General features: G+C 40.6%; 2 protein-coding genes across 2 annotated transcripts in view; one reads left to right on the top strand and one right to left on the bottom strand.

Annotated features, from left to right (window-relative positions):
• PDE8B (phosphodiesterase 8B) overlaps positions 1-25,743 on the top strand; it is a 68,130-nt gene that overhangs the window by 41,229 nt on the left and 1,158 nt on the right. The window contains exons 7-21 of the mRNA XM_056513447.1: positions 2,442-2,520; positions 2,997-3,137; positions 4,490-4,578; positions 4,993-5,053; positions 11,304-11,355; positions 13,831-13,908; positions 14,728-14,804; positions 16,415-16,579; positions 17,342-17,387; positions 17,808-17,943; positions 19,158-19,356; positions 20,281-20,498; positions 21,465-21,600; positions 23,706-23,873; positions 25,407-25,536. Of these exons, the coding sequence (XP_056369422.1) occupies positions 2,442-2,520; positions 2,997-3,137; positions 4,490-4,578; positions 4,993-5,053; positions 11,304-11,355; positions 13,831-13,908; positions 14,728-14,804; positions 16,415-16,579; positions 17,342-17,387; positions 17,808-17,943; positions 19,158-19,356; positions 20,281-20,498; positions 21,465-21,600; positions 23,706-23,873; positions 25,407-25,536 (1,775 nt within the window). The remainder of the gene's footprint in view (positions 1-2,441; positions 2,521-2,996; positions 3,138-4,489; positions 4,579-4,992; positions 5,054-11,303; positions 11,356-13,830; positions 13,909-14,727; positions 14,805-16,414; positions 16,580-17,341; positions 17,388-17,807; positions 17,944-19,157; positions 19,357-20,280; positions 20,499-21,464; positions 21,601-23,705; positions 23,874-25,406; positions 25,537-25,743) is intronic.
• Positions 17,920-25,743, bottom strand: part of WDR41 (WD repeat domain 41) — a 37,743-nt gene continuing 29,919 nt past the window's right edge. Inside the window, exons 13-14 of the transcript XR_008842525.1 lie at positions 22,145-22,209; positions 17,920-18,005 (exon numbers count right to left, since the gene is read on the bottom strand). The gene's annotated coding sequence lies outside the window, so the exon portion shown is untranslated. The remainder of the gene's footprint in view (positions 18,006-22,144; positions 22,210-25,743) is intronic.

Below are 25,743 nucleotides of genomic sequence, written 5' to 3' on the forward strand. Positions count from 1 at the left end.
CTGGTACCCTGAGAAATCTTGGTCAGTGTAGGTGTGGGCTGCAAATTTACACAAAGGTAAAACTCTACAAAGTCATTCTTGATCTCATGTGTCTAAGTTTTCATATTTGAAGACTTGAACTGAATGCAATCTTGATTCAGCTCTGAGTTTTTATTTTCTTACTTGGCCAAGACCTGGCAGACCAGGAGCACAGTTTTAAGTTACAGAGAAGTAAATGATGTTCATTCTCATATGCACTTTTTCTTTAATGTGACTAATTCTACATTTAATACAGGTTCTTTTGGAGGCATGTGAATGTTTTTGCAATACAACCATATGAAACTCTAGGAAAGAAATGCAGAGAAGGGCCTGTTATCTCTGTGGCATAAATCAATTCCAGTTCCATCTACAGAAAATACTATCACTTTTCTACAGGTTTCAGTGTCTCTGTTTAAGATTATTTTTTCTTAGATTTTCTTTGCAAACTGATACCAAAGTGACTTCACATTTTGAGTGATTGCATATTCATGCATGCAAACTGCAATTATAGTAAAATTTCAGGGAAAAAACTTCTCATTTATACAATTTTAATAGTTGTTTTCCTAAACTCAACAGGAATGTCTTTCCCTCACCTCTGTCTTATTAGGCAGATGTCATTAAAAACTAATCAGAATTGATACAGGTTATGACATTCAGGTGTAATTTTTTTTTTTTTCATTTGTGTGGTTTAATTAAGTGGAGAAAAGAGTGTTGCACTGCACATCTGTGCTGCTTGTTTTTGGCCTTTGGGTCTTCCATACAGCTTTGTAAAAGTGAAAGGGAAGAGAATGCAGTTGATAAAATTAAACTCAGGATATGTCACGTGTTCAGACACAAGAGAAATGTGATGAAAAATCAGCACCAGCCCCAGTGAGCAGTAGATGAGGTAATGTCAGAAGTGGCTTTCCACTCCTAGCACTGACTCTGCTTTTCCACCTAGCTGGTTCTGGTTTGAAACTTGGTTGGACATCTGTGTGGTCATTAAAGGGGATATGGGCCATTTAAACTTGTAATTTCGCTGGCTTGATTGCCAGATCAAATGAAAATACTAAGGCTTGAATAGTGCAAACATAGCTGTGTGGTTTTTTACAGAAAGTCTATGTAATTACATTTGTTAGCAGCTGATGTACCAGACAGGCATCTATCACTGAGACAAATTAGCTCCTTCACACAGCACAAAATCACATTGGGAACCAGTTTGAATTGGTAGAAAATCACATATAAAATTACACTCCAAGCTCCTTTTATTACATAAGCAGAAGCCTTTCTGTCATCTTCTGTATAAAATACCTTTTTCCTACAAATATTCATCCACATGTCTGTGTTTCTTTGTATGACTCTTCATTATCCTATTTTGTTTTGAGTTACTTCCACAATAAGCAAAAGTAGCATTGTCCTGTATTTCTTAATTCTCCAGCCAGTGTCACTAACTCAAGCCTTACTATGCAGCCTGGAAGCAAGATGTTCCTTTGAGGTAATAACTGTACAAGAATGGTTATGCACGGTGCATTTTTGCTCCCTGCAATGAGTTATATAAAAGATAATTAGGTTGTCTTTAGACCAAATCAAAGATGAGCTACTGACATCTATCAAAGCAAGTATGCCTGAATTGTTTCTTCTGGTATTCATTCTTCCAGGCCATGGTAGTGTCTTGGAACCACATGATCTTCATGTCCCTTCCAACCCAAATCATTCTATGATTCTATGATTCTATTTTCCCCCAGTATTAGAAGCCTATATTAATATTATTGCCATCCTGTGTAAATCATAATTTAAGCAATTCGAATTCTGCAGCAAGAAGGTAAGGCTTTTGTTTTCCTGCATTAGTTCAAGGATAGCCCTGAAAAAAGTGGGTAACAAAGATCATCTGGGTCCTGAAAGGTCAGGATGTACAGAAATCAAGCCACTGCATTATTACTTGGAAGAAGGAAAATTGATATTTTTGGGCTAGAATTTTGAGATGGCTCAAATTGTTTCCTTTAACTGTGTTGTATTACCGTTTCTGTGGTAGTGCCAATGCATTTGCTCCATTGGAAACTTCATATATATCTGCTGTCATGATTTTTGTGTTCCCAATCTTAAATTATCACAAAACTTTCTGATGTAATAGTAATCGTTATTTTTACTGCTGATTGTTAGTTCCTGCTGTTCTGAGCATGTGTGTAGATATAAGCATACTATTAAGATGCTGCAGTACCTATGAGCACTTTTACAATGTAATCTGCAGTAAAAGCACGTTAATAACAGGGTTGTCTGAGGCTGGATGTTCTGAAAAAGTCGTAATAAAGATAGTGACATGCTCTAGTCAAAACAACTGCTACTTTGTGGTTCATCTATCAATAAGTCCAATTTAATCATGCATTTATAGTGAACAAAATGTTCTAACAATAAAACTAATTGTGCTAATCATTTGGTACTTTCAGGGCTTGTAATGCAGTGTTTACGGCATTAGACCATTGTCAGGAAGCTGTAGAAATAACAAGTGAAGATCACGTCATTCAGGTAGGGGAGGAAACGTTAACTATTTTATAGAATTTGAAAAGAGGAACCTCAAAGAGATCTTGGCTCAGTAGTTCCTGTTCTATATCAATATTTTAGTTTTTTACCCATTAAAAAGCCTTGTGCAATGAACTGCTTAATTTCTGGTTGCTGCACACTGAACCCTACTGAATTTTTAAGACTTTTCCTTCTGTAACTTCATTTAGATGATAATTTTCAGTAATGTTTCTGGTAAAATCTGCATTAGTTCTCTTTCTGTGACTTCTCATACATTACATATTGCCTTCTCTGTTCAGCCTCTTACTTGAATAAAATGTTTTACCATTACATAGTATTTCTATATGAGAAACACTGAATTGTAGGAGTATGTGGTTGGGGCTTTAGCATTTAACTTGTCACACTTTGATACTTATATATAACTTACTAGCCTTTAAAAAAGTTACTTTTGACATTGTCCTAATGTACGTTTGTTTCGGCAGTATGTTAACCCAGCCTTTGAACGGATGATGGGGTACTGCAAGGGAGAACTTATTGGCAAGGAGCTCACTGAACTACCTAAAAGTGACAAAAACTCTGCAGATCTTTTGGAGAACATAAACAAATTTATTAAAAAAGGAAAGGTAAGCAAATAAAACAAACTCATGTGAAATTTCCATAGAGTTCTATTCTGATTTGTTTTTGGTTTTGTTTTTGTTTTTGTTTTTTTTTGCTGTAGGTTTAAGAACACAAGATGTGTTCTTCATGACTACATGTATAAGACCAGAATTCTGTTTCTCAGATGTCTAAGCACAACAGCCCTGCTACAGACAAGTGACTACATATTTCATTAGCTTTGGTTTTAGGATCTGACTGAACTCCTGCTGATTTGCTGGCTTAAGATCAGTATCAGAATGTTTTCTGTTTCTGTTTTGCTTAGAGCCCATGGAGCTTTTGTTAGTTGGAATGTAACAATTTGTCCCCCAGTCAGTCTCTCAGGTGGCTGAATCATCCAACCAAAATGTGTAACTTCTGTCAAACAGCCGAGCCTTCACTGACTGCATACTTAAAGCACCAAAATGTATTGGCACCCAATGAGATGCCAATTGCTTTCCCAATAACTATAGTTAGAATATCTGCAGTGCACTGTGAACTCCTGTCCCTGCAGTGATGGGCCTGGCAACACATTCCCCTAATATATGCAACAGTCTCTTATCCCAGCTCCCCTGGGCTGCAGAAGTACCTGTCACCCTTCCCTGTCTCACATTCTGCTTCAAGACCTTTGGGGAGTTGTTGAACCTTTGAGTCACATCCAGCAATGATCTGAGCTTTGTGAGTCACTGTCTGGAGTTGTTTGCAGGCTCACCTTGGTTCATTAGCAATACCTACAGGACACTCCTGCTGTGCTCCTCCTCATTTATATGGGCTGCCCAGCAGCTAGCACTGTCTGCTCAAAGGTATCTTCTACCCATTTTCCAGCTTCATCCTACCCTGCTGCCAGGTAGTTCCCTCCTTAAGATCTTATCTCTTTGAGGTTAGTTGAATATATTGCATGACAACTGACAACTTCAAAACCAAATGGTGCTTGGCACAGGGCTCATTTTTGCTTGTGCCAAGGGAAATCCTCTAATGTGTTGCAGCCATTGCTACTTATGGTGGCACCTAGCATGAATGTCTGTCGTCTCTTTAAGTAGATGATACCCAAAGTTCCTTGTAAAATTGTAAAGGTCCTTGTAAAAAATAACTTCTCCCAAGTGGAACATAATTATACTGTCCTTATGTTAGCTAAAGGTGCTGCTCTCCATTGGGTGAATAGTTGCTGCTCGCTCACTGTCTCTGTGTAATACTTAAGAGTACATCAATTTTATACTATTTTTGACAAGTCAACAATGAAATAATAATAATTCAGTACATAAGGACTATGCAGTAATAAACAAATATTTGACTGCAAGCTATGTATGCTCAGGTGCTGTCTCTGTTTTGTGTGTTTCTTTAGGAATGGCAAGGAGTTTACTACGCAAGGAGAAAATCAGGAGACAGTATCCAGCAGCACGTGAAGATAACACCTGTGGTTGGTCAAGGAGGGTAACTAACTTGTCCGGAACATAATTGCTTTCTGGGTTTTAGGGCCTTCTCTCTGCTTTCTGCATCTGTAAGTTTGATATGAACCTCCATGTATTTAGCAACTGGGCAACCCCCATGTTTGTGTGTGTGCTTGTAAGTGTTCCCACCTTCACAATTTAGAATGGACACATTGCCAAATTCAGCTCACAGACGTGCAGGAAAACTCCTGGACCAACAGAAGGATCAGGTGTCCTGGGACAAAAATCTCAATGTTATCCTGAAGGAGTGCTTGTCACCTAGCTGTCTTGCTGATGTTGGGCTTCTTATCCGTTTTCCTGAGGGCTTGGAAGTCTCTCCTTTAGTAAATAGTAATGTATCACTTCACTTCTCTCTTTACAATTTGATGTGGTAACAAGTGATTATTTCTGTTGCTAGGAAAATAAGACACTTTGTGTCCCTCAAAAGGCTGCATTGTACCAATGAAAACAACAAACAGGTATTGTACTTCATTCATGTGATAATTTTCATAGCTTTTAGTGAACTGATATTTTTTGGTTTATAAATTTTTCCAAGAAGATGTGATTTATATTGTCAATGAGATTCTCACTGATTGTTGGAACAAGCAAGAAAAGGTCAACATTTGTATGCATTAGTCTCTGTTTGTAGGACTCCTGAGTAGAGGAAGACAATCTTTCATTTTCTGGAGCACACATATGACAGTTGAGTGAGTCCATGACACTGTGAAGCAACACAGAATGCAATTCAAAGGGAGCCCAGCCCTCTTCTGCAGAGCTGTTTTTGCCAGCCTGATCTGGTGTATTTATGAGAACTGTTGCTCAGGGATCCCAAGGTCTGACAATGTGTGGTACTTGTATGAAGTGTAGCCCCCATGCTGGCCCTGGGAGGTCACACAGAACAGGTGCTGTGGAAGGGACTCAAGCCATGACCCGAGTAAACCAGAAGTAGTGGCAGAGCTGGGTTTCTGCAGACCAGACACAAATTCCAGCTGCTCCTGCAACATACCTGGTGGTGTATGGAGCTGTCTGCTGTCATCTTCTCCTGGTTTCCTCTCTCCGATTGAGAGTCTGAGGTATCATATCACATACTTTGCCCCAAAAATCCTCTAGTAAGTGCCCTGTAGAGTAAAAATGTCTGGACTTGTGTGAGCAAAGGAGTGAAGCCTGTCTTTGGCATGTAGTCTCTAGGGGTGAGATAGAAAGTGGGAAGCATAGGAAGTGGCTGGAAACATTTTAGATCAAGCATGTGCTCCAGAGATAGGGTATGTTTCCACATTGTTTAGAGGAGGCGTTGTTTAATTTAGAATTTTCTGTGCTTTTATCTGTGATGTGGGTAAAGACACTTAGGCAGGAAAAGTGTTTAGAAAGTCACTAGTATGTCTAGTTCCCCCTCTTGAGTAGAACAATACTGAATATTAACACACACTACTGCTAAAAGAATTTCATAGGTGGTAACATTTGGCTGTTGAAGCCACCCTCCTTGCACATGTTTTTGTGGAGGTAGATAGTAACAAATCAAGGAGAATTCTGCATAATTCTTGGAAGAACTCTGCATGTCTATCACTGAAAAATAAGACTCATAGTATTTTAAACTGTTTTCATCTTTGAACTAAAACATGTATTTCAGTATTCAAAGCAAAGTATCATTTACAGTCACAGGATGTTTTAAAATGCTCAAGCTAGAGTGTAAAAGAGTTTTATAATAAAAGCAGAGATAAAGTTACATGTATTTCTTTTTAATTCATTGTTTAACCCTCATAATTGTTGTTTCATTTATAGTCGCTGTGATGTTGATTTTAAAGTAAGACATAATCTGATAGTTTATCCCATATTATACACAAAGCTGAAAGACTGGTACAGGGAAGTGTATACATGATATTTTTAATGCAAGATAAGTATTACAAACTTGTACCCATAGGTAAAAAACAGCAGCAGGAATACATGAGAAACGTCCTTTTGTTCTCTTTTGCCCTGTAGATTGGGCTGCCTTAACCAGTAAGAATCATAGATGGATTTGGCTGGAGACACACCTTAAAGATCATCTAGTTCCAACCCCTTGTCACAGGCAGAATCACCTCCCACTAGACCAGGTTGCTCAAAGCCCCACCCTACCAGGCCTTGAACTTCCAGGGACAGGGCATCCACAGCTCCTCTGGGGAACCTGTTCTAGTGTCTCACCACCCTCACAGTAAAGAACTTCTTCCTGATAGCTAGTTTAAACCCTCTTTCAATTTAAAACCATCCTCCTTTGTCCTATCACTACACCCTTGTAAAATTTCCTCTCATTTTCTTGTAGGCCGATTTAGTAATTAGAAGGTGCTAAAAGATCTCCCCAGAGTCTTCTCTTCTGCAGACCAAACAACTCTCTCACCCTTTCCACATGGCAGAGGTGCTACAGCTCTCTGCTCAGTTCCGTGGCCCTTCTTGGACCTGCTCCAGCAGGTTCATGTCTTATGCCAGAGGCCCCTCTGGCCCTTGTGGCCCCTCAAGCAGTTGTGACACCACAGAGCTTGGTGTCATCAGCCAACCTGCTGAGGGTGCACCTGATCCCACTGTCTGTGTCCTGACAAAGATGTCATGGGGTGTCCTGGCCCCAGTGCAGTGCCCCGAGGAGCCCCACTCGTCACTCCCCTCCACCCAGACTCCCGGCCATTGGCCACAGCTCTGAGCAGGACCATTCAGGCAATTCCTTATACACTGAGTGATCCACCTGTCCAATCCAGGTCTCTCCACTGTATAGTCAAGGGTGTGCATGGAAGCATCAAATGCTTTGCACAGGTCCAGTTAGATGACATTTCCTTATCCACCTGTTGTAGGAGGCCACCAAATATGCCAGGCACGACTCGCCCTTAGTGAAGCTGTGCTTGTTGTCACCAATTATCTCCTTATTTTCCATGTGCCTTAGCACAGTTTCTAGGAGAATCTCCTCCATAACCTACAGGACACAGCGATGAGACTGGCCTGTCATTTCCTGGGCTTTTCTTTTTCTTTTTAAATCTTTAGAAATTACAGTTAAGTAAGTTTTCCCATTTCCAGTCACTGGAAACTTCACTGGACTGCCATAACTTCTCAAATCTGATGGATAGTGGCATAGCAACTTCCTCCACCCACTCCTTCAGGACTCACAAATGCCAATCAGGTCCTGTGATCTGGTGCACCTTCAAGTTCCTTGGATGTTCCCAAACCTGATCTTCTCCTAGAGTAGGTGGTTTTCATTTTCCTAGTCTCTGCCTTTACCTCCTGTGACTCAGACAGTGTATGTGGCTGGAACACTTGCTGGTGAAGACCAAGGCATAAAAGCCAAAGAGTACCTCAGTCTTCTATGTGTCCCAGGTTACTGCATCCCCTGTTTCCTTCCAGAGAGGGACCAGATTTTCCTTAATCTTTCTTTAATTCACCAAGGTACCTGTAGCAGCTTTCCTTGTTGTTCTTTATGGCCCTGGCCAGACGTAATTCTGTCAGGTTTTAGATTTAGATCCCTGGCCCTTCAGACATTCTCTGTATTACTCCCAGGCTACCAGTCCTTGCTTCCACTTTTCTATAGACCTCCTTCTTTTATTTGAATATGTCAACAAGTTCTTTGTTCACCCACACATGCCTCCTGGCATTTCTGCCTGACTTCTCTTTGTTGTGAAGTATCACTTCTGAACTTGCAAGAGGTTATCCTTGAATATTAACCAGGTTTCTTGGCCCTCTCTTCCCTCTTGGGCTTTATTCCATGGCACTCTACCAAACAGGTTTGTGAAGAGGCCCAAGTCTGCTCTCCTGAGGTCCACAGTAATGAGTTTACTGTGTGCCCTCATCAATGCCCTGAGAATCTTGCACTCCTCAATTTCATGATTGCTGCAGCCCAGGCTGCCCGTGAACTTCACATGCCCCATAAGCCTCTCCTTGTTAGTGAGAAAAAGGGAAGTTAAGAAATAAATCTTACTTAAGGACTTGTGTCCAAGGCAACATCCATATTCTCCTGTACTGCTGGAAAGTACCACCCATTCCTGTCTTTTTAGTATTGGTCCATGAGAAGCTACTTCAGGACTATAGACTTGGGCAGCTTTACACTTGGTGATCCCAGGGAATATGGCCTTCAAAAGATTCTCCACAGATACAGAGGTCTGCCACAAAGGTTAAAGATAGCAGCCTAACAGAACATATGTTCTGTGGAGATTTAAGGTCCCTTGTGGAAAAACAAGGTGTATCTGACAGAACTATGTAATTGTTCTGTTTCACTTCTGCCACGGAAATATCTCATGTTTGTAGGAGATCCTGGATAAGGCAGGTTTCCTAATATCCATGCCTTAATACTTGCAGCTTACTTTTCCTAACACTAAAAAAATTAGGTTCCTTTTCAAGCCACAGATAAATCTCTATGGAAGGATAAAAAGAAATAAAATGAAATATTTACTTAAGTTACAGAGCAGTAAAAACCGCCATAGTTCAAATTTTGATGCAAATGTCTAATGTTTCACTGCATTGACATAATTTTAAACAGCTCTATCTCAGCCTCCAGAGTATATGTTGACTTCAAAACATCCTTACATCATTATACAGTTTCACCTTAAAAAAGTCTATGTGCTTTTTACCAGTACCAACAACCTCTGTAAGGGATAAAAGAGACCAATGGAACCTTTATGTATTTCCATGCCAGATTTATCACATAGAAAAACCTAGCACGTTAAATTTATGCATGGGAAAAAATATCTAAAAATATCTAAAAGAGCATTAAGCATTCTTATAGTGAAGATTTATGAATGGGGATTGACTTTCATGTGACTATTCCCATGAGCTGAGCCTAGGTAATTATTAATGCTGCCATTGTCAATTTGAGTCCTGGCAGGATAGAGTCCAGTGTTTTCACATTCATAAATTTACAAGAGAGGTGTTGTTTCTTTCAAGAACATATTGACCCAAGATTAACTGTGTAACTGCCCTCATAACTTACCTTACATGGCTCTTTCAGGACATGCCTGCAGAAGGGGAAGAGAAGTATTCAGAACAGAAATGTGGTTTATTTTTTTAGTAAAGCACTTGGAGGACTGTGCCTATGTTTCTGCCAGTTGTGCAGTAGAGAGAGATACATCCATTGGCTTTAAGAGAAGCTCCAGGCTGAGGCCAGAACAAGCCGTTCAGATGTCTTGTGTCACAGTACCATATTTGATGAGATTTCCTTACTCTGTTTAGATGAGATTATTTCTCTGAGAGTTTCCACGTGGTTACGAGAGAGGTGTTCAAGCTTTCAAAAAATTTTTGGATGAAGAGTCAGGTCTTACATTCCCCTAAACAAGATTTATATGGAGCATGAGCAAAGGGTTTCCCATTCCTGTTTTTTTTAATTCGTTACAAAAACCCATGCCTGGATTTTGTGGGTTTTTACTCCTTTCCATTTTCTCTTTTCCTTTCACCCTCTTTACCTGCCTTCTCCCACAGCAGAAAGGAAAAAATGAAAGGGGTGCAAGAATGACAGAAAAGAGAATTTGTATAATTCCTTTCCTTTCTTTCCTGAATAATCCCCATGAGGACCCTGAAGCATGCACTGTCACAAACTGATACAGACACTAAAAGCACACAAGTACAACCTTGTCATAGTCTCCTTTGAACTGACAGGTTGCAGCCACAGATTTCATGTTTTCATGCAATCTAGTGCTTTGCTACAGGCAGGTGATGGATTTGGTCAGAGGAACCAGTCACCATATGACAGCAATGGACTCCTAAATACTATGTGTACTGAATAATGTGTAATTACAGTGTCAAGCACTGACAATTATTCATCTGAAGAGGGTATGTGTGTCTTCTCTAGTGACTGCAGTAAAAAAAGTAATGCATTATTTCTAGTCTTTATCTGACTCTGTTAGCTATACTTAAATACATCACACACATCACATTTGCAATGGATAACTTGAGGAACTTCCATTTCTGGTCAGTTTTCCTATTAACAACAAAATACTTTCTTCTAATCACATAACAAAGGAAAAGGGTGAGGTGATTAGCAGGTATTAAACTGTCATGAACTGGACAGTACCTTTTGAGAAAAATGAAAAAGCAGAGGAACATTTAATCTGTGTTATTGCAGACCAAGCAATAGTTGTAAATTTTAATAGATGGAAATATCCTATCTAAATTCTAAGAAAGCTTGAAATACTTACTGTTGGAGCTATCCAAGATGTTTCAGAAGCACAAAGAATTAAGATTTCACATTTAATTTTTCATTCATGAGAAAGATTAAAAGCTACTTGGAAATAAAGGTCTGATGAATGACACCTACCTCTACCCCTTATTTCCTGAAGAGTAGTTTTTTATAACTGAGTTTTCTGAAGTCCAGTTTATCAGTGACCCATGAAAGGATGCATTCAAAATTAGCTCAAATAGTTCCAGGGAAATTATTTTTAAAGCACAAAAAAAAATGTTGTAGGATTGTTTTATTTTAGTCTTTTGGGTTCATATGCAATTTGCACTTAAATACTGTCTAAATGAGTATCAGTTCTCTTGTAAACACTGGCGTTAATCAGGAATTCAGTACATAAAAGCACTTGTATCTGTGATTTTCTGCATGGTGTATCTGTTGCTTTCATATTATTTCTCTACATTTAATTACACCTGAAGAAGAGTCTTTGCCAAATCATTTTTTTAACTAGATGAATGGAAAGTGCTGGATATGGACAGAACTGAATGCAGCCTGTTTAAAATGTTTCTGTATTCTTTTTTCTTATGTGTATATTTTACTTTTATCTCCAGCTCTACAAGAGTCACCGTGAGGATAAGAACACAGGAGACAATTCCCAGTCAGGTTAGAATATTACCATTTTCCTCTACATTCTGCTGTGCTGGAGGTGGTATTGGGGTTCTCTGCTGGTATCTCTGCTGTTGTCTCTTCTCACTGTCTGGTCAGTGGTCAGAGCTGACAGCCAAGGACTGCCAGATGCCTCTGATATCACACCATGAATTGGATTTGTAATCATCAGTAATTGAGTCACCTGTGAAGACCTCTTGCTGTGCATTTGAAGTTCAGATGCATTGCTCTTTGTTGTATCAAAACAGCGTGTTTGATCCTGTGGCTGGTGTACCTTGGCACCTCTTTGTGTTTGAAATGTGGAATGTGCTGATTTGTGCCAGCACACCTGCCACAGTGTTTCCAAGTTTAGGACCTGCCAGCAGGCCACTGGTTTGGCCCCAGCACTGCTAAGACAGTTGTCTGAGGTATCCAGGCCTGTCTGCAACCCTTGTCTTGTGTCTCAGGTAGGTTTGCTTACTCGCAGACAGCACACTTCAGCCTTCCTTGAATTTTGCAGAGAGCTTTTGACTAGAAGTGTGGAGCATAAGGGAATAATCCCTTCCTCCAATGCTAGGTAGTGTCTGGAATACCACTCTTCCCTGAAGAAGAAGGTACTTAAGGCTGATTTTAAGCTTGTGAGTGTAGTGGTCTCAGCCAGACTGATGATGTCTTATGAGTGAAAAGGTTCTCATGCCTTGTTACCTTCTGGCCTTTCCCGCTATGAAAGGTGAGACAACATTGCTGTGCAATTTCAGGCACTCACATGGAAGGAGGATGTAACATACTAAGAGCATGGGATGTGACTGCTTGACATCCCCTGCTCTCTCAAGGAGCCTAAGAATACATACAAACGTCCGAGAGCTTCGTGATGCCAAATAACAGTGGGCAGGGGGAATGGGAGACAATATGAAATTGGCTGCTCATTCCCATTGCTGCCACCAGAATTGATCCACAGTACATTAAACCATTTCCTCCTGTATCCCTGTAATAAAAGCAGATTTTCTTCTGTTTCTTTCCTGCAAACTGGAAGGTGAGGAAGCCCATAAGATTTTCTGCTCACCAGCTGAATAAAAAATTTTTATGTGGGCATTTAAATATTTACAGATGAAGCCACAGTACAACAGAGAGTAGTTTTAATGCACCTGTGAGTCTTTGGGTGGCACTAGCAAAGTTTCTGACTTGCTAGTTGGTATTTAACACAAGGAGAATTGTTTTGTCAGCTCTAGCCACTCACAGCTATGTTTATGTGTAAACACTTGCTCCCACTCAAGTGCCTTATGATAAATGCATCCAAGAGGAGTACTATCAAAAAAATAAATAAAATTATTTAATGTACATTATTTATTCCCTGCTCTCAGGTGTCAACAGAGGAAAATGCTTTCAATTTCTCCTGTTCAAACTACAACAAAGAAGACCCCAGCTGTCTTATGAGTCTGTGGTAGAAAAAGAGGATTAAGACAGAAACTATTTCAGTATTTTTTAGAATGGATGACCTTCTAATTCTAGAGAATTTTAATATTTTATTTTGTTAAAGAGAGGCTGTATACATTCTGCCTTGTGACATTATCATGAAAATTGGTCTTTATGTTAAGAATATCAAAGCTATGATACTTCTGATTATTCAAATGGTTTCATTTGATTTTGAAAGCCTGCTAGGCTCTCTGTTCCTTAAGTGGCATTTTAGATACCTGGGAATAGGTACTACGGAGACTCTTGGAAAGTGGTGAATAGATGCACAATTAATGTTTTCAAACATAAGGGAGAGTACAGACTTTAATATTTTGGAGAAAAATGAAATTTTACCAGATTTTTTTTTTTCTGAGACTCTTTCCTGGCATTTCATCCAGCTTTTGAATTTAACTGCATGTGATAATTCCTCTTGCTTTACCAAACAACAGTTTCAAGAATAACAGTTTGTTGCATGGCTGATATTCAAAACAACTAAATGGATTGTTTAATCATTCTCAGCACGTTGGATTTTCCTTAAACACAGGATACAAATAGTTATTGCAAATAAAAGCAAAAGCTGTCCAAGTCTGAACTATGCTTTGGCTTTAAGAGTACAAACTGAGATGAGCCTCTTCTCAATTGTCTACAATTTTAGGGAGTTAAACTCAGGCTTGTTCAGTGGTCAGAGAAGATGAAAAAGAACTCACACAAGCGGTTCACCCCACCTGTCTCAGACATCTCTCCTGAAGGAGGATCTCTGATGACCTTAGATCATGACAGCCTGCAAGACTGCTGCTTTTAGGGAGCTAAGTTAGGTTTAGCAAGTTTCATAAGGCATCCTGACTTCCTTGCAAAACACCCTTCCAGATGACTTCAGATAAGTTGCTTTAAATTGATAGACACTTAGCTCTTCGTTCTGAGTATTTCCCCCACTTATGTGATATTGTTAAGATCACTTAAGTAAATTTCCAAAATTTTAGATGGATATTTTGTAGAGGTTTTACTTGATGCATTTTTAAAACTTTTGTTTTGTACTTACAGAATCTGGTTCTTACAAGGGCAAGAACAGAAGGAAAGACTCAGTTGATGTTAAGTCAATAACATCTCAAAGTAGTGATGGTAAGAAAGTAAACTGTATGTACAATACTATAAATATACATGAATATTAATTTATAAATAAATAAAGAACAGACGTGGCTTGGGCAATAAAACTGCTGGAGAAAAGCATAACCAGACAGATACACAGGTGACTAGACAGAGATTACTCCATTTTTTTATAACAGCTGTAAAATTTCTGATTTGCAAAGCAATACCCCAGCATAGGTATCAGCATTGCCATACAATGCATAGCAGCACTGAATGCCTTCATAGGGAGGAGGAGCAGCCTGCTAAAAGAATGTGTGGTGAAGCATTAGTGCCACCTCTCTTAGAAAGCTGCAGCTTGTGCTCCTGAACACACATTTTTGGTTTATTAATGTTTAACATAAAGGAACGTTTTGCTGTTGGTTACTTGAGAGCAGTACTTCTACTGATCCCATTTGTGACTGCTTACTGGGGTGGGGCAATGGTGGCAAAGATTTCTTTCTGTTCATGTGTAGTGAGAGAAGCACTCAGGGGGAGCAGGAATGGTTTTCATCAGAGCACTTGTACCACCAGGATGAGGGACACACAGACTTACAGGAGGAGTAAAGTCTGACAGAGATCCATTGGAATCAAAGGACACGAACCATTCTGAAGTGAAAGATGGACGCAAAATCTGACAGCAAAAATGAGGGGTGGCTGCCAAGGAGGCAGACAACTTCAAGAAATGAAACAGTGAAAAACTTGCAGAGGGAGAGATAGAGAAATGAGACACGAGGCTGTATTTCGTTGTGCTGTGCCCCAGCCATCTGCACTCTTCAAATGCTGTCATCTGATTCACACTCTCTTTAATGGCAGCTCCAAGTTTACAGACCCGACGGTACTCTTCCATGGCACGGATTCATTCCATGACAATAGAAGCTCCTATCACAAAGGTGAGTCCCAAGCACTTGACTTTTCCACAAACTCCACAGTTTTGAGCTGTGCTCATAGGAAAGTATATATTTTCTGGACAGAGCAGCAGAGGCTTCATGCACTTTGTATTTAACAGAGTAATGTAAGTAATTTTTTTTTAATTACCACTTTCTACATCTCATCATGTCATCCCAAATTCTAGTCATAAGGAAGAATACTAAGGAGGGGAGAAGGGTGCCCCTGCTAGACACATAACTTCTGGCAGGAAGGGGATGCTGGTCTGTTGGGTCATATGTGGGTAGGAGGATGTTCTTCCAGTCTTACCTTTGCTTCCACTACTACAATGCAGAAGAGGGAGCATCTGCACTATCTTCTGTATCCCCCACTTCCTGCAGCCTTTCTTCACTGTGTTACACAAATTCTGCTATCACAGATCAGCTGCACATTCACTTGTAACATACCAGGGTGTCAGGTATCTTCCACTTTCAAACCATTTTTCCTCTTTGCCTTTTTTTTTCCCCTTCCCTTCCCTTCCCTTCCCTTCCCTTCCCTTCCCTTCCCTTCCCTTCCCTTCCCTTCCCTTCCCTTCCCTTCCCTTCCCTTCCCTTCCCTTCCCTTCCCTTCCCTTCCCTTCCCTTCCCTTCCCTTCCCTTCCCTTCCCTTCCCTTCCCTTCCCTTCCCTTCCCTTCCCTTCCCTTCCCTTCCCTTCCCTTCCCTTCCCTTCCCTTCCCTTCCCTTCCCTTCCCTTCCCTTCCCTTCCCTTCCCTTCCCTTCCCTTCCCTCCCCTCCCCTCCCCTCCCCTCCCCTCCCCTCCCCTCCCCTCCCCTCCCCTCCCCTCCCCTCCCCTCCCCTCCCCTCCCCTCCCCTCCCCTCCCCTCCCCTCCCCTCCCCTCCCCTCCCCTCCCCTCCCTTTCCCATTTCTTTTCTCTTTTGTTTTCTTTTTTTCTTGCTATCATCAAGCTCTTACTTCCCAGCACCGCTGTGGCTGTAAGAACAACTGGCTCCCTTCCCTTTCCTGATCCTCAGTCATACCCACAGGGAGGTTTGTAGTGGCTGTGCAGCAGCCTCTGGCTCCTGGAGAAGACAGCACTGGGACTTTCTTCCTATTATTCTTGGCAGAGCCAGGAGCAGTCATTGGTGCATTTCCGGATTGTGGCTGAGGCACAGTGGGTTTCAAAGAGCCTCTTCTCCCACAGCCCAGCTCTCTCTTCTCTCTACCCTTCACTTCTACATGGAGAAAACTAAGGCGTTACATCTAATATCAGGATATGTGAGTCACATCCAAGACTTTGTTTGTTTGGGTTTTCCTCCAGGAATTGGATAATTTGTTTCACAGCAGACTGGATACGCTGAAGGTCTGAGACATTGGTAGCTTTTGGTTCACCCACCGGGAACTATTTCAGATACTTCACACTATTCCACTTCCCAGGAGTTTGCCAGTTAAAAATAGCAGATGGATACCAGGAAATCGGAGCACAAATTTACATTTTTCAGAGCTGTACTTCAAGGGTTGTGGGGAATTACATTGCATTTGATGAGAATTAGCATAATCAGGACAAGAATAAAAATTGTGTAATAAGAAAAAAGTGCCATTCACTTTTTTTTGCCCACCTCCTTAATCTGCTTTCAGGTTATTAACATAATTAATGCTGCCCAGGAAAACAGCCCGATCACAGTAGCAGAGGCCTTGGACAGAGTCCTGGAAATTCTGCGGACAACAGAACTCTATTCCCCTCAGCTAGGTACCAAAGATGAAGATCCTCACACAAGTGATCTTGTTGGAGGTCTGATGAATGTGAGTAAAACTAGTAAAGATGAAATTTCTGCTACAGTGTCCTACATCACAGTTCAGTGCTCTGTGCTAAAATTTCCCAAACAAAGGGAAGGGGACTTGTAATTCATTACCATTTCATTCAGTTAAGTACTTTGGCCTCTTCACTAGCAGTAATGCAGGATGCAGTAAGCTAGGGCCACATCTCAGTCCACTGGACGCATTCATCCTCAGATACAGGTGAACACACTTGGCCACCAGAAACTGTATCCAGTCTCTCAGAAGATACTGAAGGAGATACTTCATAGAAACTCTAGAAGCTTACATGGGTTTAGAGGGATTGCTCTATAGCTGGTCCAGTGTATCAGTGAGGTTGCTTTAACCAGATTCTAATTTTGGTCCTGTAACAGCAGCAAGAGACAGACTACCTAAACTTCATCATGGATTTACTCAGTTTTTAAAAGGCACTGAGCTAATCCTTACAAAAATAATATAAAGAAAATGAAAAATAAATTATAATGGCTGATTTTGAATGATGAAATCCTGCAGGTGAGAGGGCCAAGGAAGGAAATACACTGTGTATTTAGTATCTTTTCTGGAGATCTCATGCCAGCGTTCTGGGGTTCCTTTCATGTTTGCTTTGAAAGACCCTAAAACAAGGATTATGCTATAGTGCTGCAGTAAGAGCAGAGCTTTTAGTACCCAGAAAGAGTACCTAAAGTCCACGTAGTATTTTTGCAACTAGTGATTGCAAAAAAGCTAATATAAACTTGCTTTCTTTTTCAGGATGGCTTGAGAAGACTGTCAGGAAATGAGTATGTGTTTTCTAAGAGTAAGCCATCATTTTAAACTTCCCTTTGCACATGTGACTTATTTTGTTGATACTGCAAACATACAGCTTCAGGCTAATTTGCAGTGGGATGTAAGTCTCTGAAAATGCTTGTCTAAATGACTGTGACACAAGTGCTAGGCTGCCTCTATTTTGGTGTTGAAACAGGCTCAAATAATTAAAATAACACATTTCAAAATGTTAGCAAAAAACCAAAATGTCAAAGAAATGTGCATTCATCTTTTTCATTTGTGTTCAAATGCTCTGTAATAAACTTTTCTATTATAGGCTTTCTCACGTAAGGAAAAAAAGCTGTTTTTCTTGAAAAAGGGTTGTTTTCTAAATGGAATTCTGAAGAGGGGCTGTGGTAGTGTAGAGGGAATAACCCAGAAATGTGTTAATTCCCAAATTCCATTTCAACAGATATGAACCTGAGCCATACTCACCTTCCAGTGCCAAACACCATCAATGATGTTCCACCCTGTATTGCACAGCTTCTAGATAACGAGGAAAGTTGGGACTTCAATATTTTTGAGTTGGAGGCTGTTACAAACAAAAGGTACTGGACTCCTTTCCCTGGGTGCCCATAGAAAGTGTTGAGGAGCTTGTAGCTCTGGAAAACTGAAGTAAGACACAGCAAATCTGTGAGAGCTATCGCTTGACTCACATCCACTCTGTTCAAGAGACACTGTTCAATATAGTCCAATGTTGCCACATGCTGGATGCTCTCCAGATAGCCCTTTTTCTTGCTCATGTGCAAACTATCAGGCTGGAAAAAAGCAAACCTCTCCCCTTCCTCACCTAAATCATCCCACGATTTGGGAAGATCTAAGGCAACTGCAGCTCTTGATTATAGGGATAAAAAAATGGGATGGAGGATAAAGCAGTGATAGGATCAACAGACTGGGATTCTAAAGCTTATAATGAAAACAGACGTCAGTAGTTTTGGGGTCATGCAGACTGCAAAAATAAGCACGTCATCCAGAGAGATAAGTTGTTTTCATTCCAAGACACAAAGAATGAAACAGACTACCCGTTCTTTTGTATTCTCTTTGCATAAAATGGCCGTTTTTGAAATTTGCATTTGCCTGGTTTTAATCTGCAAATGCTGGGGTTTGGTTATGCCATTCTCAGCTCAGAGGCTGCGTAGGTCATCTTGCAGGAGTGAAAAATGTAACTAATGGATACGACTCTCTCACAGGCAACACAGAGTAAAAGACAACACAGAGTGGATTTAGATTTAAGAATCAAAAAGATTAGAGGTTTTACCTGTTTATTGTTTCACACATGGGCTTCCCAGCATTGCACAAACACACACACACACACACACACACACACCCACACCCACACACACACACACACACAAAGCACTTTACAGTTGACACTTGACCTTTTTTTTTGGCTTAGGACTTTTTAGTCTTTGGCATGTACTCATGCCACATTAAAAGTCTGCTTCTTCTCCTCAGGAAAAAAATAAATGGAATTTTGTTTAATTGACAGATACTAAACACAAAAAATGGGCTTTTAAGATGTTTTTTCTGAAGCCACAGGAATTGTTGTAACTCTAATGGAACTGTGCCATTTCTACAAAACATTAAAGTAATGTCTGAAAGGATGATCGATGCAATCATTTGTAACCTTGGCCTTTTTAGATATGCAATTTAAAAATATTTAGCTTCACCCACCCCGTTTAGAAGTCTTGGTTTCTTTGTTGAATGTATCACATCAAGTTCCTATTTTACAGAAGTGCCTTCTTCTTCTATTGTTTTTCAGGCCATTAGTGTATTTGGGCTTAAAAGTTTTTGCCCGGTTTGGGGTCTCGGAGTTTTTAAACTGTTCGGAAGCAACGCTGCGGGCATGGCTGCAGGTCATTGAAGCCAATTACCATTCCTCCAACTCATACCACAACTCCACACATGCGGCAGATGTCCTGCATGCTACTGCCTTCTTCCTTGGGAAGGAAAGAGTTAAGGTAGAATCATGACCTAGGAGTTCTCTGAGCTAGGATTTCAGCATGTTTGCCATTTTATGTGTGTCATCCAGAAGTCAGATGTTTAAATAATGGTCCTGGCTTCACAAACTCTCTCTGTCCTTGAAGTCTTCCTGTGATGCAAGCAGGCCCACAGAGTTTCTCTGAAGTCTGTTTATATAAATTTACATTTTTAAGTAGCAATGATGGAGGTGGGGAGGAAATCTGGCTCTTTTCTGTCTCTTGTTAACTGGCTGTAGGTAACAGTTCTTAATAAAACTTCACAAAAGCTTTGGAGAGGGAGGTGTGAGCTATTCTCCCTGGTACCTAGCAACAGGACACATGGGAAAAGTTCAAAGCTGTGCCAGGAGAGGTTCAGACTGGATATTAGGAAACACTTCTTTACTGATTGGTGAAATACTGGAACAGGCTTCCCAGAGAGGTGGTTGATGCCCTAAGCCTGTCAGTGTTTAATAGGTATTTGGACAATGCCCATAATAACATGCTTTAACTTTTGTTCAGCCCTGAAACAAGGTAGTTTGGCCAATGATTGTTGTAGGTTTCACTTCCAAGTGAAATAGCCTCCTATCCTATGCTAAAACATAAGGTGTGTAAGAGTAGAGTCAATACAGATGCATTCAGACAAGAATACAAAGTGGAAGGAAACCCCGAGGTGATCTATCCATTTAAGAATTCTATGCAAAGATACTGCTCAGGTGACTGCAGTGTAAAAAACTTCACTAAAGACAGTGTATTTGGATAAGGGTAGGAGTAGAAATTTTGTTGTAGGTAATCTGTGGGCACAGTGAATGGAAAATGCAAGGAGGTCGGATCCCAGTTTAAGTTTACATTTGTGTAATTGTGGGTTATCAGAAAATATTTACTGTAATTTTTGTGTCACATTGTAATTTTTCTCTCTTCCTGTAGGGAAGTCTGGACCATTTAGATGAGGTAGCTGCATTAATAGCTGCCACCATTCATGATGTAGACCATCCTGGACGGACCAACTCTTTCCTGTGCAACGCAGGCAGCGAATTAGCTGTTCTTTATAATGATACAGCTGTATTAGAGAGTCATCACACAGCACTGGCATTTCAGCTTACAACAAAAGACAGCAAATACAACATTTTCAAGAATATTGATAGGTGTGTCTGCTGGACAAGGGGAGTGTCCACATGTGTACTGCTTATTTGGCAGTTTTAGCTTGGGGCAAATTGAGAGCCTACTTTCTAAGCAAGAATACGTAGTTTAAATACAGATAATATAATTTAACTTCTTCTAGAATCCTACGTAGATATGATTTATAAAAAGGTTTTCATTTGCCCCTCACCAGCCCAGTCTTCCAACTTGTAATTATTGGAAGCTTAGAGAGATGTTTAATAATCTTTCATGAATTACATTAACTTGGTCCAATTAATGGCCTTAAGGCTGCACCTTGGCCCACTGCCTTTTCATTGAAAGGGCCTGGGCATTACCTTTTTGGGGTATGTTTTACACACCAGCAGCTAGATGCTGCATGTTGTGTCTGCACAAGGTCCTATGCATCCCACCACTACATTCACATGGAACAGAAAAGGTGGTAGCAGAGGACATGAAGCTTTGCAAGATCTGGAAGCTCTCTGTGGTTGCCTGGGCACACAAGTAGCCCAGGAGTTCCCACTGCATGACTCTAGCTTTCGTAGGGACAAGGTGAGAAAGAAAGAGCTCCGAAAGGGAAAGAGCCTGACCTCAGAAATAAATAATTTGTCTACCTCCCTGTTGTTTTTTAATAGCCTGAGATTTGCATTCCAAGCTAACATACTAAAATGCAGTGCAATGAATGCATTGGTGCCATTCCTGGAGAAGTTATCTTAGTCTTACAGCACTATGAAACTGAGTTGTGAATTTTTTACTTCACAGGATAGGTTTTCATTAGGTAAAAATAATGGAGTGGGGGAAACTTAGAGAGGCATGATCTTGTCCATTCCTCCATCATTTGAATGTTCCTGATTCTGAAGGTGCCAGCTTGTGGCTGAGCCCCTGAGCAGTGTTTTGTAGCACTGTGTGGGCAGGGATGAGGAAAAGGCAGAGCTCTGTCTGGCAAGCTTGTAAGAAAGAACTCTCTTTCCTAGAAATCGCTACCGGACATTGCGACAGGCCATTATTGACATGGTTTTGGCAACAGAGATGACGAAGCACTTTGAGCACGTGAACAAATTTGTGAACAGTATCAACAAGCCTATGGCATCTGAGGAGACCAGCCCACGCGTAAGTGCTTGCAGGACTTTATGCCTTCAGGCATTTCAGTGAGATTCTTCCCAGACAACCTTAAGTATCCTTTTCATTCACTTTGCATTAATTTGCATTTGTGGTAATGCCCAAATGACACAAATGGATTTGTGGCCTCACACATTTAAGTGTGAAAAAATATGCTTCTTCTCTTTTCTGCACTTAGTTCATTTAAACACTTCATTTTATAAGCTGTGATCAAAGCCATCATGCATTCAGGAAATATATTGGTGGATGTTGTTTTACATGGAAAATTTTTTGCATGGAGACAGGCTGGCACCTGTTCCTATGGTCCTGTCTCCAAACAGTGGGATTTGTCTGAGCTTAGGGATGTAACTGAGGAACTTCCTCAGCAGTTTTGTCTCTGTGTAATCTGGAGCCTTCAAGCCGTGAGGAATGACTTCCTGAGACCTCTCCTGATTTTATCAAGAATTGTCCAGGCCTTTTTGAGTAATAGTTACACATCTAAAGCTCCACCAGGGTTTATTAATAAGCTGCCTCTGAGCTTCCCATCCCCTCTTACCTTCTCTTGCTGCCTCTGGAGGCTGAGCACCCAGGGACTGACCAGGTTCTTCAAGGCAGTGTTACCTGAGGAAAGACTATCTTAATGCATCTTAGTGAATATAATGCTTTGTTGGAAATATGCAAAAAAATCAGACAAGGTCAGCAATGCTAAACAGAAGTATCTTCTGTTAGCTATCCACAACTGGACTTTGTATGTTAGACTGTTGTGGGTAGCACTTACAACTTTAAAGACAGCATTCTGTCAGCTGAAATTACCTGCTTCTAGAGACTGCTGAGCTCCACTTCTCCAGCAATATAAATTGAACTTATCTTACAATAAACACAGAGGACAGAACCACTTCCACTACAGACTTCTTGTTTCCCCTGAGGATGTTCTGTTCTTTACTGTTAACAGTGGCTTTTTCTGATTTTGGTCTTGAACAGTATTTAAGGTACAGGGTTAACCTGACAGTTCTTTGCTGGGCTACCTATGCCGAAAAAGGATTAACTGCTAAACATAAAGTTAGAAGATAAATGCCTAAATTGGCAAAAGTCACTGCAAAATATTTCCCCATAAGCCACAAAGATACTAATTTAGTTGTGGTGGCAAAAAGTACTTACGTTCAGTTTTTGACTCAAGAGTTTAATTTAGCAGTGAAGGGAGGCCAAAATCCCACAAATACATTATTTTGACAATAGCATTAATGTCAAGTGAGCAGAGTCAGTACTCCATAATATACCTGTGCCTTTCTAAGCTATTCAAGACCCAGAATATGATGCCACAGCAGACTGGGAAAACTACCTTGTCACCTCCACCAGAGGTGACCAGAGAAGTCAGTAAGAAGTTTGGTATTTACTGTCTAGCAAGCAGAGAATTTCTGCAGTCAGTCTGCTGCTCCTGTGATTTCCTACTGTTAATCTCATAGATTATGTAAGATTTCATCCTCCCTGGGAACTGAGATCAAAGATTATTCCAGGTTGAAGATTTAAAATCTGGCACCAAGAAAGCTGTTCTACTTGGAAACATGCTGGAAATTAATGTCAGAGACCTGCTCTTCTGTGTGTAAACGAAATAGTTGTGCCAGTCAATTCAGCCCCCTGTCCCTGCCTCAGTTAGGAATTAAAAATCTAACTCCAGAAAGTCCCCTAAGTGAAGCAGTCCTCTACCATCACCACCCCTACATTTAAACATTCAGAAGTGAAGATTGTTTATGAGCTTGCAGTTGGTGAATGCATCCCCTATCATGGTCCTCTTCCAAGAGGGCCAGGGTGGGATGGAGACAAGGTAACATCCTACCTGATAAAGAGCCTGTGGCACCTTATTTCACGAATTTTGATACTAATTTTGAGAACATCCACGTAGTATGTATTTGGGTTATCATTAGGTACTTAGCAAGGCTCCAGTTCTCAGACATCACCTTCTTCTCAAAGTTCCTGGTGCTCTGCCTGAAACTGTAAGGCAGCAGACCGGGTGCTTGCTTAGTGCCTAAATCCAGTACAGCGGAGGATGATGATGATGCCCTCACTCCCGCTAGCACAGGATGCTGCTGCTGGCCCTGGTAACCAAATCTTCTTTACAGAGTGAAGGCAGCGAAACTGAATGCACAGCCAATATAAAGAATTTTCCAGACAACCAGACACTGATCAAGCGCATGATGATTAAATGTGCAGATGTAGCAAATCCATGTCGCCCCCTAGAGCTATGTATCGAATGGGCAGGCAGAATTTCAGAGGAGTACTTTGCACAGGTACGTATATTTTTATTTATTATTACTATTATATTATGTAAGGAAGAGTATGTTGGCTGATCTGCTGACCCACACAGGGTCTGCCTGGTGTCACCACCAAGTTCAGATGTATGTTTCTTGTTCGCAGTCAGAAGTGGCCCCTCAATTTCATGCAGAAGAATTCACTTCAAGCAGTTAGCTAGTTTGCTTATCATGAAGGTCATTGTACAGAATTGTGGAGAGGAGCTTTTACACTTTTGTCATCTGAACAAAACTATTTAATTAGTCCTACTCAATTTAACTGACCAAAATTCAAGATGGTCAGCACTCCAGCTTCTTTCCCAATACCTTCCCTGGAGATCCATACCTCAGCTGAACTACTGGGATCGGCCTTTCTCTTCTGAGATGGAACCTGAACTACTACCACTGTTGGCAGAAAAGTAGTGCAGACATGTGGGCAGAGTAAATACTTATTACATGGGATGTCTCCAGATAGTACTGGAAGCTCATCTTTCTTTCTTCACATTCAGTTTTTTGACTGAAATGCAATCAGCTTAACTCTTTTAGCTCTTTAATTAACAACTGATAAAATACTAGCTTTTATTTGCCAGTAATGGTGTGAAAATAAAAGCAATGAGTGGAAAGAAAGAAAAGTGGGCATGCCTACCTTTCAAATTCAGGTCATGCATTATAGTTACTACTGAAAGAAAACTGTAGCTACTACCAGAAACATGTCTCAATTTCATTTTAATCATACCGAATAAATTCTGTCATGTCCTAAGAAAGAAAAAAGATCACTTATGTTGTATCTCCCTAGCAGTTAAGGTATCATAAACCAGTTTTAAACTGCCCAAATTAAACACTAGCCTACTTGCAACAATGTGAGGTGCAGAGAGCTGTTCTTCTGTTTATTCAACTCTGCTAATTTTGGAGACTGCTCTGCCATCAATTCCTGTATTAAATGTTGCCTGTACTACTTAAAAGGGGATGTTATTTGGAATTACATTCTAAGAAACTGATAAGGTGATCTGATCCTCCACCATAGTGAGTGCAACAAAACCAGGCCTCTTCCAGCTGGGGACAAAGAGTTAAAGAGCATACCTTTACTTCCATTCATTTTATAACCTGATACAAGCAGAGGAAGTAGCACCAGCAACAATCTCTTCTTACTTAAAAGACAAATGGTTTGTAACACCCATTACACATGTGGAAAAATGAGAGATCAAACCTGTTCTCTGCTGAAGGACTCTGCAACCCCATTTTCCATATTTTTAGTTGGTGTGCCCTACTCATGAGATTACAACATTCTGTCTTGTTGAAGCTAAGTGCAACCACAGGGCTGCAGTAATAAAGACTACTTGTGAAAGGGAAGAGATGTTGATTTCAGTCCCTGTTCCTGACAAAATAACATACACATAATTAGGCAGTTCATCTCATGGGTTCTATGGCTTGTCTCAAATCTCCTACCACAATTCATCTAATGCCTTGACCTCTGCTACTCCAGCATGACAGTCAGCAAAGCTCTAGCTGCTAACTGGAGTTTTGTCTTCTTAGACTGATGAAGAGAAGAGACAGGGCCTGCCTGTTGTAATGCCAGTATTTGACAGAAACACCTGCAGCATCCCCAAGTCTCAGATTTCCTTCATTGATTATTTTATAACAGATATGTTTGATGCATGGGATGGTAAGTACTGATTTTTCCTCCTTGCTCTGACACAGAGATTCCTACAGCCCAAAATTACTAATCTCAAGGTAGCCTTGTGTTCACTTTTTTCAGAGGCAGCATCCATATATAAGCACAACAGCACGGGATATTGTGCAATCATGACACTGAGACCTGTTTCACTGCACATTATGAAGTTGTGTACTTACCAGGCAATCTACATAGAGA

Source organism: Oenanthe melanoleuca, chromosome Z (assembly GCF_029582105.1).
Source record: "Oenanthe melanoleuca isolate GR-GAL-2019-014 chromosome Z, OMel1.0, whole genome shotgun sequence".
Classification (NCBI taxonomy): domain Eukaryota; kingdom Metazoa; phylum Chordata; class Aves; order Passeriformes; family Muscicapidae; genus Oenanthe; species Oenanthe melanoleuca.